This window comes from Haemaphysalis longicornis, unplaced genomic scaffold (genome assembly GCF_048455015.1).
Source record: "Haemaphysalis longicornis isolate Haplotype H1 unplaced genomic scaffold, Haemaphysalis longicornis Haplotype H1 scaffold_8, whole genome shotgun sequence".
Taxonomy (NCBI): domain Eukaryota; kingdom Metazoa; phylum Arthropoda; class Arachnida; order Ixodida; family Ixodidae; genus Haemaphysalis; species Haemaphysalis longicornis.
The window spans coordinates 95,271,196-95,286,669 of record NW_027526445.1 but is presented as its reverse complement, the minus strand read 5'-3'; the positions used below and the strand labels follow the sequence as shown (position 1 = coordinate 95,286,669).

Here is a 15,474-nt window from a genome sequence, read left to right as displayed (position 1 = left end):
CGGGCACCGCCGTCCTCGTCGTGAACGTATATAGCAACCCGCAGCACCGCCAGCAAAAGTTCCGGGCGCTGCTGCACAAGGCTCGCAACGCGGTCTCCGGGCAGAGGGACGCGGCGGTCGTCGTGTGCGGCGACTTCAACGCCCAGCACCGAGAGCTCGGGTATACGGCGACGTCGGCCAAGGGCAGGAGCCTGCTGGAAGACGCCGCCGAGGCCGGTTACGTGCTGCTCACGGACCCGTCGCACCCGACGCGCATCGGCACGTCGACGGTCCGGGACACCAACCCGGACCTTTCCTTCGCGCTCCTGCCGGGCGGCAGGACGGCGCGGTGGAGGAACACGGGCCACAACCTGGGAAGCGACCACTACATCGTCGAGGTGACGGTACCGCTCCGCTCCGGTGACGACGGGGACGGCGGCGGCGCCGGCCGTGTCCAGCACCGCCTGACCGACTGGCACCGGTTCCGGGAAACGGAGCTGGGAGAGATCGAGAACATCGAGGAGTGGACGGAGGGCCTCGTGGCCGCAGCCGAGGGGGCGACGGCGACGATCGAGACGACGGAGGACACGCCGCGCATGGATCCCCGCCTCGCGCACCTGCTCGAGGCGCGGCGGTCGCTGCAGCTGCGCTGGAAACGCCAACGTCACAACCGCGCGCTGCGCAAGCGCGTGGCGGTGCTCGGCCGGGAGATCGAGAAATACAGCCGCCAGCTGTGCGCGCAGCAGTGGTACGAGCTTTGCGGCGAGGCAGACGGGCAGCTCCACCGGGGCGGCACCTGGAAGCTGCTGCGGCACCTGATGGACGAGAGCAAGAGCAAGGAGTATCAGCGTCACCGCATGGCGCAGATCCTGTACACCGCGATCAAGAAGCTGGGGGAAGAGGAGGTGCACAAGCGTCTGAACGAGCAGTACCTCCCGACCACCCCTCACGAAACGCATGCCGACTACGCCGGGCCGCCAAACGCCGCCCTCGACCGGGACATCGAGGAGTGGGAGGTCCGCCAGGCGACCCGCTCCCTGAACTGCCGCTCGGCCGCGGGCCCGGATCGCGCGACCAACAAGGCGCTGCGCAACCTGAACGACGCGGCGGTGGTGACGCTGACCAAGTACTTCAATGAGTGCTGGAGATCGGGCAGCCTTCCCAAGCAGTGGAAGAAGGCCAAGACCATCCTGCTTCCCAAACCGAACAAGCCGCCGGGCATCGAGAACCTGCGCCCCATCTCGCTCACGTCGTGCGTGGGCAAGGTGCTGGAGCACGTCTTGAACGCCCGGTGGCAGCGGTTCCTGGAGGATAACGAGCTGTATCCCGACGCGATGCTGGGCTTCCGCGCGAGGCTCGGCACGCAGGACGCCATGCTGCTGCTGCAACACGAGGTGCTGGCGCTCCCGGAGGGGCCCACGGCGGACAACCGAGCGATCCTGAGCCTGGACTTGCAGAGCGCCTTCGATAAGGTGCGGCACTCTGCGATCCTGGCCCAGGTGTCGCGCCTAGGTCTGGGGCGCAGGTCCTACGACTACATCCGAGCCTTCCTGTCCCGGCGCACGGCGCGGCTGGAGGTCGGGGGCACGCAACTGGAGGAGCGCGAGCTCGGAAGCACCGGCACCCCGCAGGGCTCGGTCATCTCGCCGTTCCTGTTCAACCTGGTGACGATCGGCGTGGCCCGGCGCCTGGACGAGCTCCCGGACGTCCGGTACTCCATCTACGCCGACGACATCACCCTGTGGGTCACGGGCGGCAGTGACGGCCACATCGAGTCGACGCTGCAGGAGGCGGTACGCACCATCGAGGCCGGCCTGGCGGGCACGGGTCTGCGGTGCTCGCCGCAAAAATCGCAGCTGCTGATCCTGCCCCCGCCGGGCCGGTATCGAAAGCGCGCTGCAGCGGAGGCGGAGCGCAACATCGTCGTACGAGCGGCAGACGGCACGGCCATCCCGTCGGTCCCCAGCGTTCGAGTCCTGGGCATGCACGTGGACGCGAACCGCGGCAACGGCACCACGATCGAGAAGATGATCACGAAGATGGGCATAGCCACGCGCCTCGTGAAGCGGATCTCCACGCGTTCGAGGGGGATGCGCGAGGCCAGCCTCCTCCGACTGCTGCAGGCCTTCGTGGTGAGCCACGTGGCCTACGTGGGCGCCTTTCACCAGTGGAAGGCGCAAGAACGGGAGCGCATCGACGCTGCCATCCGCAAGTCCTACCGGGCGGCCCTGGGCCTCCTGAACGGCACGAGCAACGCCGCCCTCCTGTCCCTGGGGGTCCACAACACCCTGGTGGAGATCAGCGAAGCGCAGCGCGTATCGCAGCTGGAGCGCCTGGGCAGCACCAAGTCCGGGCGAAAAATCCTGCAACGGGTGGGCCTCCGCCCGCCCCTCGGTCCCGCGGCGGAAGACGAGCTGGTCCCGCTGCGAGACGACGTCGCACGCCGTATCGTAGTGCCTCCGCTCCCGAGGAACGTGGACCCGGAGCGAAACGTCGAACGCCGGTCGGCGCGGGCCCGCGCGCTCGCCAGAACGTACAACGAGGACGAGGGAGCGGTGTTCGTGGACGCGGCCAAGCACCGCGAGCGGGCCGACACCTTCGTGGCGGTGGTCCTGAAGGCCACCTCGGGAGAACTGCTCAACGCCGGGAGCGTGCGGGCCGCGACCGCCCGGCAGGCCGAGGAGGCGGCGATCGCCTTAGCCCTGACCCTGCCCGGCACGCGGACCGTCCTCAGCGACTCGAAGTCGGCGATCTCCAACTTCGCGAGGGGCACGGTGTGCAGGAGCACCGCGCGGCTCCTCTCTCGGATCCGGGAGGGGGCCGCCAACAGCACGAGCATCCGGTGGTTCCCGGCTCACGCGGGCCGGGAGCTGCCCAACGGCCACCACAACCGCAACGAAGAGGCGGACGCCGCGGCCCGAGTCCTCGCCACGTGCCGGACCGCGCCCCCCCGCCTCGACCGAAACCCGGAAGACTCCGGGGAGGAAGCAGACGACGACCACGACGAAGACGCAGGGGAGCCCCTCGTCGCCTACGGCGAAGTGCTCCGGTGGTACAGACGCGAAAGAGGGACTTTTCCGCCTCCACACCCCGGCCTGTCCCGGGGGGAGGCGGTGCTCCTGCGGCAGTTACAGACCGAGACCGTGCTCACGCCGGCGCTGGCGCGCCACGTGTGCCCGGAACTCTACGAGCGGACCGAGTGCTGTGTGTGTGCGCGAGTGCCCGCGGACCTGGCCCACATCATGTGGGGCTGCAACGAACAGTGCGCGCGCGACGGAGGCGACCGCCTCCCGCCGGACATTCGCGAGTTGATCGGCTCCCCGGAGCACGGCAACCAGCTCAGGGCCGTCCAGCGGCTCGAGGCAGCTCTGGCGCTGCAACGGCGAAAGGAAAGCCAGCGCCCCTCGCCTCCCGGCCCCCGCGGGGGTCGAGCGGACGGCGACGGCGGGGGCGATCCGAGTAACCCGCGCGGCCGGCCGGGCACGACGCCTCGGGCTCCGCCCGCTACCTAGCGCAGGTAGTTAGACGAGGTGCGGCGAAGCCCTGCGTGGCCTGACCCACACCTTTCTCGCAGGACGAATTTATAAAGGTCATTTCTCTCTCTCTCTCTCTGCGGACACGTGGGGTTAAAGAAAAAAGATTGCAAACTGCGATTGAAAGGCGGAGTGTAATGCGACGCCGTGGCGATATGAACATTACGGAAAAAATATTCGCAGAAGGCATTTGCGATTACTCACAAATTACCCGCTCCTCCCGTATCAGTTCTGGGTGCGGGGCTGGAAGTTTCTGCCTATTCTCTTGTTAGTCGCACTATCGCTCTGTAGTTGAACATAGGCTGACTTCTGACCTCCTCCGCGGCCGTTGCCGGGTATACTAACGCGCAGGCCTGTCGGTGGGCAAATTCATTGCCTTCCAGCAAGGAGTGGGCTGGAAGCAAACTAATTCAACTTGGTATTCCGGGGGCGTTTTGTCTCTCCGGATGCGATGTACCCGCCGGAACAGGCAGCCTGGCATGAAGTTCCTGTACGCCTGTTGTGAGTCGGTATCAACCTTGGAAATTCCCGCAAGGGTGAGGGCTAGGGAAATTCACAACTGTTCCGCTTCTTCCACCTCTCTGATTTGACATGATGCGCTCTTCAGCAGCTCGCCCCTGGTTGTCACCACCGCCCCTGTTCTGGTCGCCTGTTGTGTGTAAAAACCCCGTTTTCACTTTCCAGTAGCCTGTTGAGGGCACTTCATGGTTAAGAAATGTTTCGCGGTTCACGGTTCAGAATTGTTTATTAACTGTGAACGCTTATAAGGCGAAGGCGAGGAGGAGGAAAGCTTTATTCGGAGATGGGAAGCGGAAGGCGTCAAAGAAAGCTCACAACCACCCAGAAGTATCATCATCTAATCACCATCATAATGATGATGACTCACTCGCTCACTCACTCATTGACTCACTTCTCTACACACCTGTTGCCCACTTCAAGCGGGTGCTAGTACTGCACTGCTACTTCTGACGATTCCAACGTGCTACGTGATGCTGAAGGTTTAGGCGCTTTCTTAGAATTCGTTGGTCAAAACAAGAACATAAAAAGATCGTGTGCAATAACGCTACAAATGCATTTATTCGGCACACTAAGGAAGATACACGCCGCATGTTTGAATCATTAGCAGAAATTGTTCTTGACACTTCGTGAATTTCTGCGGTGCGTTTATGCACTCGCCAGAGGCCTGCCGACGCTTGCATCACTTGAAAGGGTACTCCGCTTTGTTGGCGAGCCTGCATAAGAAAGGAATACAATTTATTCACTTTGCGTAGTCAAAGAGAATGGTTATCAAAGAACATTGGTCCGACATAGGAATAGAAGTAATGATTATTACATTACTGCATGATTAATGCTTTCGGCTCTTGTTTCAGGGCGGTATTTTAAAAGCACCGAAAAAAGCGTTTTGGGTCCTACAGTGACCACTTAATTCAGTGGAATTAGAATGGTTTATTACGGAACGTTGCCCAATTCGTATGTTTTAAACTTGTGCAATAAATACACCTTATCTTACTGAAACTTTAAAATTTTCGCAAAAATTACAGTGCCCCAAATTGTGCTTTCCTCCCACTATATCGCAAAACATGCGAGATAAATGGGTAGCGGCAATGCGGAATGAAATTATCAGCATGCTCTATTGAACATGACTAGCTTTATCTCTTTGACTACTAACCCCCCACATTAACACCCACGTAACTTTTGAAGAATCACGAATATAAGCTACACTTCAATATAGAGGAAAACGAAAGGTTTGAACTAAAGATACTTCCCCAGGAAAGGGAGGTTGTAGTCCTTGTTTCGTAGTTGTTACATTATGCTAAATATAAATCCCTGCCTGCAATGGGTATGGCTGATGTTCCGTGCCTACTAAACGGATATATATTGGATAAGTTATCTTACTGGCAAACATGGACGCCAGTTGAGCCATTTTACAGAGGAGATATGCTTTACACCGCCAGGTTTGTAATGAAATTTTTTAAAAATTTTACGCATTCCAATCTACAGCGAAGCCGTCGTCATCAGCTGCAATAATTCGCCAGTGCTATCTCCCTAGGATCTGTTCCCTGTTGTAAAGATCTCTGGATCCAAGGCGTACATAGCTAAGGATGGCACTTTACAGCCACAGTTACTTCATGGGAGCGAAAGCCTGCACGCTGTTCACTTTACGCCGGCATTGTCAACCTCATGCATCGAAGGCCAACTAAGTTTCTTACGAGCACTTCGCATCGCGCGACGTGCCGTAAACGCGTCAACGACTGTCCTACTTAGCTTGACTAACTTCTTGAGAAGCAACGAGCCGAGAACTAGAAACAGAAGGTCTATCTTGCCGGAAGGCTGTGATTACGGACACCTAATATCCGCAATATCGTCAGATTCTTGCAGCTGTAAAAGCTGTAACGTTGCATTGCCGCTAACAAAACGAAAGGTTAATGGCAGTACCGCTCGGGTAATTCCGCAAGCTTCGCGTTCTGAACTTTCACAAGCTTTCGAAATCTATGTTGCTATGTTGGCTTACTATTAGACGTTATAAATGCCTTTGAATGAAAATTCTGTACGATACTATTTATTGGGAGGAAGGATTTGACTCACTTTAAATGCCACTGTAAAGCTCAGTACGGGAGAGGAATAACCGAACGTAATTCCCACCGCGCCGTCAATATACATTTACCCGAATCAAACCAGCGAGCACCATATGGAACTCATATTTATTTATACCTACATAAAAGCGGATCAAACTTCCATCCCTATGAGAAATACGTGACAGATCCACATGAAGTTTTGCTTCGTGGGAGGGTGCGGAAATTTTAATCGAATGGTAGGGAATGACGTTGCCCGCAGCCCTTTCATTAAATGCCTTCAATTAAATGCGCCAACGAAACACACCCGTAGACGTCGTAGGTGAAAAGGCGCTGGTTCTTGTTGAGGCCAAACAGGGTGTCACTGTCGGCTTGCGACAGCTCGAAGTCAAACACCTGCGAGAAGGATAGCGCCAACTGGATTTAACGTAGCTGCGCCTAGGTGGTCAGAAATACTTCTGTGGTACACAGGCTCTCAGATCAAGAATTTCCGGACGTTGATTTTGGAGGTAGTCATTAGCACGCATTTTCTTCGGCTTCCTCCAACAGTACTAATAGTGTGTTTCATTGTAAGGCTTGTATAACATCCTTAAGCAGACTACGACGGGAAGGGCGTGATGGGAGAAAAGCCAATGTATCAACCATGTAACAGAACACCCACCCTTAACTCGCATAAGAATAGTTTTGACTATTTTGAATGGTCCTAATTTGTCACATTAAACGAAACATTTTGTACATGAATCATCACGCCAGTAACAATCAGCGGTGCTTATGAACTCTGCAGTGTTTTCGAATGATCGAATGGCAGTTCTTTCTAACGCTGCTCCCTTTGATGCCTTTGATGCTGGCAGGTTCCATGGAATGAGAGTTTTAACAGGTGCCCTGTTGGCAGCAGATGTGGGAAATATACGAAAAGGGGACCAGGCACCGCTGATGCCAGGTTACACGTGCAGGGTAAGCGGTGCCTGTAGCGCCGGCAAGAAGTCTCACACGGAGTGACAGCGCTGAGAGTCGCTCAATACCTCCCAGAAAGGGAATTATCTCAAATAGCTAGGACAGGCACTGTACTGCTCCCTCCACTATGTTTGATTTGCCTGGACAGAGGTGGTGTTAGCGGCAGAGCACAGGATTGGCGATTTGCATGCTGACCTGAATGTTCTCCTGGATGTGCGCAGTGGAGGTTGATCGGGGCAGTGGCACTATGCCCCTTTGCAGCAGCCATCGGATCAGGACCTGCCAGAGGCCAGAATACAAATGGGCGGCCAAGGTTAACGGCACTGCAACCACCATACATCACGTCGAAATCTCAACGCTCGGATGTGTGAATCTAATTATAACCTGGTCTTCGAGTTTCGTCCCCAGTAAGCGACAAAGCTCGAAGAACCCACGTCCTTCATTGAGACAAATGTCCTCTGCGGATACCTCATTACCATCGACGCAGGAAAACGAAGTGGTAAAGAGGGGCCTTAACAGGCGGCTCTCTCACATCTTATCGCTCTGATGGTTAATATTTTCTTCAACAACTTCGCACAGGTACACTCTTAGGCAAAAAGGACTAAAATAGGGACTAAAATATAGCCGTTAGTCTTCGCGGGCGACCGTTCATCTTCAAAGGGAGTATCTGCGGCTGAGTACGTGCCGTGTGCATAAATTCGGACTAGCTGTTCGTCCCCGCCGATTTATAAGGAGTAACGGGAAGACGAAACGCATGCAGTTAGTCTCTTTGCTGCGTCGTTAATCCCCTAATGGCGTCGTCGTTGCCCTTTCGCGCATATGTCTGCGAACAGTTTTATATTTCCAAAACACAAGGCATTGCAGTCACTGGGTGCTTTAGATGGTGCCACGGGAGAAAATATTGATGTTAGTTATAAGAAAATCGCCTAGGGTTAGTAGAGCGGCGGGTAATGGCAAGGACCGGAGAAGCGCGATCGTCATACGCTTCTCGGCGAGGTTATGTTGATACGCAGTGTTGCATTCGATTCGTGCGAGATAATAACGGCCAATGAAAGCTTTCAAGCGCCTTAACAGTAACTCAAAAATTAGTGACAGTAGCAAAAGTGGATTCCTGAGCGTAATGAATATGTATATGTTTAACAGACTAGAAAAAACGCATGTTGCTGATGACAACTGCAAAACAAAAATGCTCGCTACAGGTAAGCGTCTCGAAGTTATCTTTTACACTCGGTACATAATTGCCTTGGGCACCAAAGCTATGACAATACTGCAACTGCTGTAAAACCCGCTTGCATTTCGCAGTCGCAATCGTCTAGCGACGCGAATTTGAAGAATTCAGGCTAAGCAACACCAAATTCGCTTTCGCCGATGCAGGAAATAAATGGCATGTTTCCTTATTCTGACACTCACACAGACGACACCTTTCACATACGTTACATAGAGCACTTAACATATGTATCGAACACTAAGAAAGCACTTAGCTTGCGCTAATTTGTGCGGAAACAAATGAGTCGTCCGATCGCCCAGCTACCTATCTCAACTAGGCGACGACGAGTTGATTGTTATTTACACCCGCCGCGGTGGCTCAGTGGCTAAGGCGTTGCGCTGCTGAGCACGAGGTCGCGGGTTCGATTCCCGGCCGCGGCGGCCGCTTTTCTGATGGAGGCGAAAAGCAAAAACGCCCGTGTGTACGAGATTTCGGCGCACATTAAAGATCCCCAGGTGGTCAAAATTAATCCGGAGCCCTCCACTACGGCGCGCCTCATCGCCTGCGTTGCGTCGGCACGTTAAAACCCTACAATCAATCAATCAATTGATTGTTATTTACGAAAAAAACTATGGTTGTGAGGCTCTACTTCGAATCGAACTGAGCAATAGTCCCTAAACCTAGCAAAGCGCAAAGCGCAAGGCGCAAAACGCGGTCACGTTCGCTTGCACAGATAGAAATTCGGGCACCAGTTGCAATGGATCTGTTGCGTTATGCACAGAACTACACGCTGTACACTTGAATATTATCTGCTGCAGGAACCACCCGGCGGCGTGGTCTAGCGGATAATGCGTCGGATTCCTTGTGTGTAATTCCAGGCGTCAGGGGTTCGATCCGTGCCGGTGCTGGCGTTTTTTTTCTTTTTTCTGCACTCCACGCAGTTAGTCCTTGGGGAGTATCAGAACGGACCATCCGGGTGGGGGACTAACCGTTCGCCCCCTCGCGGTTAGCCCCAAAGGGACTAATGATTGTGGCAGAGGCCGTTAGTCCCCGAAAGGACGAACTTTTAGTCCTTTTTGCCTAAGAGTGTAGCGTCCATTCAGGTTCTAATCATGCTGTCTTTCTGCACTGCGAACAGTAAGAAGGGCAGTTAAAACACTGCTCCGAAATAGCTCATGTTTAACACCTCTAAAATTATTTATTATGAGTGAAAGGAGACTGTGCACAGAGTGGTTCGTGTTAGTTTGCCCTTTGTTGACATCTGCAGTCTGCCTTGTACCTTAGGTACTGGATAATACCCTTCATATTTTCGCTAGGCCAGAAGGGCACGTGCAGACTGCCCTGCCAGCGTGCCATTAATGGAGAAACTACTGGAGAAGCCCCATCAAAGCAGCCTCTAAACCCTTTCCTAGTCACGTGATTCCCTCGCCCTGAGGTGCACTCACAGACGGCTCAAGCAGCACCGTGCGATGAATCGCCGGCACAGCTGCAGATTCACTCTTGGCTAGTCACGTGGTCCCACTACAGCGACGCTCCCAGCGAGGTAATCAATATTAAGCCTACCGACGCCTCATCGTCACTTGTAGTGCGATAAATGACCTTGACAGATGTACCGTTGTAGAGATGTCGCTCTAATAATAACGCCACTCCAAGTAGAAGGAAACGTTTTCCTCTTCACATGCGCTATGGTTCTGGACACAGCACACAGAATACGTCTCGCTTGGGCTTGCATGCTTTTAAGGACGTATTGGACACATAGCCGTGGGGAGGTGACAAATTGAATTGTATAAAATACAGAGAGCGTTACGAACACGTTCAAGATCACATCCTTTCCTGGTATACAGAATTTTTTTACGGGAAGATAGTACCTTCACAGGAATATTGCATCCGTCATCCCTCCATACAACAAACTACCCCAATTTAGTAAAAATATTTCCCTACTGCTGAGTGCGCACCTCGCATCACATAAAAACGGGTGACGTGGTACATCTCCGCTTAAAGAAGAAATCTTCAGGTACCGGCTTTCGATGTAACCGCGTACTTCTCTATAGGATTTGCTTTGCGGAAAGCTGAGGGTGTTTTTCGCCCACCTTGAATCGTCTTTTTCTCAAAAGGATGGAAGGATCAACATTAACCCTATGTGATATATTCTTCACTACCTCTCAGTAATGTGCCCTTGCAATCGTGATCCCGAGGCGACATGACTGTAAGCTAATTTACTCCATATTATAATCAGAGATAGGTGCGTCTCATTGTGTCCCTATTTGTAATCTTTCTATGCACACATGCAAGCTCGGCGTACGTGCCAGCGCCTGACTGCAGTAGTGTTACCATATGTCATGCGTGAGCTGTATAATGGCGTGCGGGTGTGTGTGCGTGTATATATACACACACACGCGCCCACGCACGCGTATACAAACTCCCGTACGCACGCACATGCATGTACACACAGTTTGCAGCCCACATTGTCCTGTGCATATTGCAGAGAACAAAATGCATTGCACTAAACGGCCAAGAATACGCGCTTCATGCTTAGAGGGGATTGCGGCTCAGTCGTCCGAGGCAAGAAATCCTTACACCGGTTGGTACAGCACACTCTCCTGTCATTTACCTGTAGGGCTGACTCAACACCACTCAACAGACGGGATTAATTTCAGTGTGCTGCTGTTTTTAATGTAACAGTGAACGCTGGTAGGCTTCCTACAAAGCCTATATCCAAGTCTCGCCGCAACCTCTGTGCTGCCTTTCTTATTGCCATTGGCAAAAACACGTTTGACTGCATCCAAAACACGAGTCTCCCACTGAAGACGACAGTGCCAGCGGTCCCTCAATTGGCTAGGTAAGTCGGTGGCTACCTATAGCTCCCCATACCAACATCGTTAAACTGCTAAGCAGCCAATATATGTTCAAAAGATGCAGGATTCCTGAAATAAGTGAAAGCGAAACAACTGCATGTTCTTCACAGCATGATAAATTACGTGGCTAAGTTGTCAATGTCTGCCGCCTGTGTTATGTAGGCGTACAAAGAATAGCGGGTGCATTAGATTCGGCTGGAAGATCGAGCTGCCTTCTCCGAACAAGGAGCACCCAGCCATTTTAAGTGAAATTGTGTTACAAAATTTCCTTGTATTGAAATAGCATAAAGTATATTGTAGTGTGTTGCTTTGTAGCCGCCAAGAGTGCTTTGAAGAATTGCTCTGAGGTACTTGAAGTATGCTGTATTGTATTGCTTTGAAGTACTTCAAGTGTATAGCATTCTCTTGATTTGAAGTACTTCAAGCACTTAAAGTATTGTGTTGCTTTGAATACAACAAAAAGTGTTGCACCCACGTTTTGGTGTGTTGTGAAATGGTATAGCTGTCCACATAACTTTACTGTATTAGCGTTGCGTCTCAATCACCCCTATGGTACTCCTAGCAAATGTTGGCACTATTTATTTATTTATTTATTTATTTACTCTCAAGGCACATGGGCATTACAGAGAGGAGTGGGGGGGTCAAAAACTCTGCAGGCAATGCAGCAGGAGTTTGGTTACACATAAGAAACATATTTACATATTTGGAATATACACATCAACTAGTAATATAAACAACAGGAAAGGAAAAATCAGAAGGTTGATAAAACCTTCTCCACACTCGGGAACAACATCGCAGGATTTACACAAAAATCGCGGAATTCACGGAAAAACAGTATGAGAAAGAAAGATAATTCAAATAATATGGCCACCAATAGCCACCTTGAAATTGACTGGATTAATTATTGAAGCAATGCAGGTGGGGAGGTGGTTCCAGTCAGAGCTGGTTTTAGGAATGAATGAGTTGAAAAAATAGTTTGTCCGGCTGCTGGGTACGCCAACCTTGAACTTATGGACATTTCTTGTCGAATGATAAGTGGGAGGAAAAAGCATCGAATCTTTGAGCGATAAATTGCCGTGATAAATTATATGAAAAAGACAAAGTCGTGATATTTTCCTGCGAACAGACAGATCAACTAGGCTAAGGGTAGATTTCATGGAAGTGACGCTAGCCGTACGAAAAGAGTTAGATAATATGAAGCGTGCGGAACGATTCTGGATAGCTTCGATATCATGAAGTAACGAGCTGATATGCGGGTCCCAGATCGACGACGCATACTCGAGCTTTGGCCGAACTAAAGTTTTATATAAAACGAGTTTTATATCTGTTGAAGCTAGAGCAAAATTTCGCCGTAAAAAACCGAGCATGCGGTTAGCGTCACTTGTGACATGTTCGATGTGTGTTTGCCAAGAAAGGTTATCCGAGATGTACACGCCAAGATATTTGTAACATGACACTTTGGTTAGGGGGTCGTGGTTGAGTATATAAGTGCACGCTGTAGTATTACTTTTTTGACGGGTTACTCGCATTACTTTGCATTTATTTGTGTTCAGTTTCATTAACCATGTATCGCACCACGTAGAAATCTTATTTAGGTCACATTGTAGCGCACTTTGGTCGGCGGAATCCAAAATTTCTCTGTAAATGACGCAGTCGTCCGCGAAAAGTCTAATAGTTGATGATATTGTGTTCGGCAAGTCATTAATATAAATTAAGAATAATAGGGGACCTAAGACAGAACCTTGCGGCACACCAGATGCAACAGAGCAGTGCGTGGAAAGACAGTAATTAGCAACTACGTATTGTGTGCGGTTAGTTAAAAAACACTCCAACCATTTGAGAATATTTACGTCTAGATTGATTGAGTTTAATTTAGAAAGTAGTAGTTTATGACAAATGGTGTCGAATGCCTTTGCGAAGTCGATAAATACGCAGTCGATAACTGAAGAACGGTCAGCGGCGCGAAATAGGTCGTTAGTAAGGCTAAGCAACTCAGTTTCACAGGAGTAATTTTTTCTGAAACCATGTTGGTACTTGCTAAAAAAGGAATTGTTTTCGAGAAAGTGGACTAAATGGCTGTAGATAATGTGCTCAACAATTTTACATGGTACACTATGTGAGCGATATGGGTCTGTAATTGATGGGATTGTGAGTGTTACCTGTTTTGGGCAAAGGAACCACCTTCCCAACCTTCCAATCCTGTGGTATTGCAGAAGTTTCCAGAGACTGTGAAAAAATCATGTACACCAATCATGATTCATAAAGAATCATGATTGGTGTACATCGCAAGAAGCCTCGTAACAGAACAATGTCCGTAACTTAATTCTAGGAATAATGCCCACATTTATTACTCAAAGCGACTACTAGAATGGAATGCCGGAGTTGCCTTCGTTTTTATTGAAAAGCAAAGCAATCCCCATCAGAAACCCTTATAGCGCACGAAATATTCCTAAGATCAAGCCAAACTCACTATATTTATTATTCCACTTACACCGGTGTTGGAGCATGTCAGAGGGTGCCCCGTGATGGTGGAACATAACTTTATTCTGCCGATTCATAAAGAATCATGATTGTGTATCCTACATCTTTGAATTACAGCCTATCTCACTTAGAATATTGAATATGTACGTGAAAGCTTAATGGCCTGTCGAACTCCAGTGCAGCGTTGCTCGTCGGTTTCAGGCATAGACGACCCGTTATGGCGAACGATCGTCACTTGTCAATCTTGGCTCTTTTATGCAGCACCTTATGGCATATAAATGAATCTCATTTTAAGGGTTGATTACCGCTATAAAACAAGTCCATAAAGCACTTAGTGTATGCTTGAACATGCGTATTTTATGAAATTTTGTGAGCTAGTTTAACCGGGGGTGCACGCAACCGTCTTTACACTATGCCTTTTTATGCCCTTAGGCAAGGTATAAGTATTATAAGTGGTGAAGGCAGAGTTCTTCTAAAACTGCTTACCATTAACATAGTCCTCGCTGCTTTGTCTATTTTACAAGATTTACGCCGAGGGCCCTCCATTACCCGAATACGTAACTTTCTCTATGCGGGTGTTCAAAAAGGTACGGGCATGAAAATTAAAAGACGCTTCGCAGACCAATGTCACCCTTTGACTTAGATTCCTTTACAATGATGAGCAACAACTTCCGACAACAGCTGCCGTGCTTTTATCGGCAGTCGCGAGCATATACCCAAGTTTAATCGATTTTCATCCCGTAGAACAGTTGGTTTCACTTATGTGCATTTTCTTTCCAGCCAATGTTCATAAACCTGGTTGATATGAATGAGCGGTTGATCTGGATCGGTGAGGATTACTGCGTTTATTGCGTCTTCTTTCTCCCCGTAAAAAAAAAACATATAATTGCTACGCCTTTTAAATTTTGCGACACACTTATCTCGTTGTGGGAATTTCCTTCATGTTCTTTCTTTTATCGATATGTACAATTTGTGCTTTTTGGGTCTTGTAAGAGGCTTGTAAGCTGTTTTATCTAAGGGGTTGTATTGTGCAAAATGAACTTCTTGCAAGTAGCAACTTTGTTCCTGCAAACCGCTTGACCGTTAAAACTTGAAACACCTTGATATGTCTTTACCTTCTGAGATAAGGAACCTTGTAAGGAGGAACAGTCGTAGCCTAGTTTGCCTGATTCGTGACGGCTATACAGATGGCTACTAAGCTGTCAAAGTGACTCGATGTCGTTTAGTTGGTCTGCAGAGTGGATGAGGATTTGCATCTTTCTGTATCAAGTATTTCCTAGTGTGTGCCAAAACTACTCTAGCTCACCCTTCCCCCAAAAACCCGTCTCGTTTACTGAGGGCAACAAGCTGGAAGGGTGACAGATGTTAAGTGTGATCTGCAACACCAATGGCAGCATTCAACTTGCCTGAGCGGGCGTCTTCTTGTAGCGGTCCGCCATCTTTCTCAAGGTTGCGTTCTCGAGGAGGGTGGAATGCGTATGCCAGCTTTCCCCGTTGCTAAGGAAGTAAAATTTGTATAGAACAAAATAAATCAGTCTTTAAACACTTTACACTGCAATAAACGCGCGTCTTGAATGCAAGCAAGCCTTTATATTGAGGCGAAAAGCAGAAACGCCCTTGTGTTGAGGCTTCAGCGCATGTTAAAGACCACTCGATGGTAAATTTTGAGCCGGAGTCTTTCCACAATGGCGCGCCTCATTGCATGATAAAGGTAAAAAATGACGAGCTTTCAGAACTACCTAACCACACCACAAGCCCTAACTTCTAGTCATATACACAAATAAGTTTCATACCTTGCTGCTAATCCTCTGATACTTTCGGGCCGATAGTGTTGTTCGCGTAACAACGTGGACACAAAATCCTACCAATATCCGCGATTTCAGGATACGCTG

At 50.4% G+C, this 15,474-nt stretch overlaps 1 protein-coding gene across 1 annotated transcript in view; it reads right to left on the bottom strand.

The window, feature by feature from the left end:
* Window positions 1-4,710: 4,710 nt before the first annotated feature.
* The window catches only part of LOC144148396 (1,5-anhydro-D-fructose reductase-like), a 43,234-nt gene continuing 32,470 nt past the window's right edge, over window positions 4,711-15,474 (bottom strand). The window contains exons 5-8 of the mRNA XM_077679936.1: window positions 14,989-15,067; window positions 7,235-7,318; window positions 6,393-6,481; window positions 4,711-4,744 (exon numbers count right to left, since the gene is read on the bottom strand). Coding sequence (XP_077536062.1) covers window positions 4,711-4,744; window positions 6,393-6,481; window positions 7,235-7,318; window positions 14,989-15,067 — 286 coding nt within the window. The remainder of the gene's footprint in view (window positions 4,745-6,392; window positions 6,482-7,234; window positions 7,319-14,988; window positions 15,068-15,474) is intronic.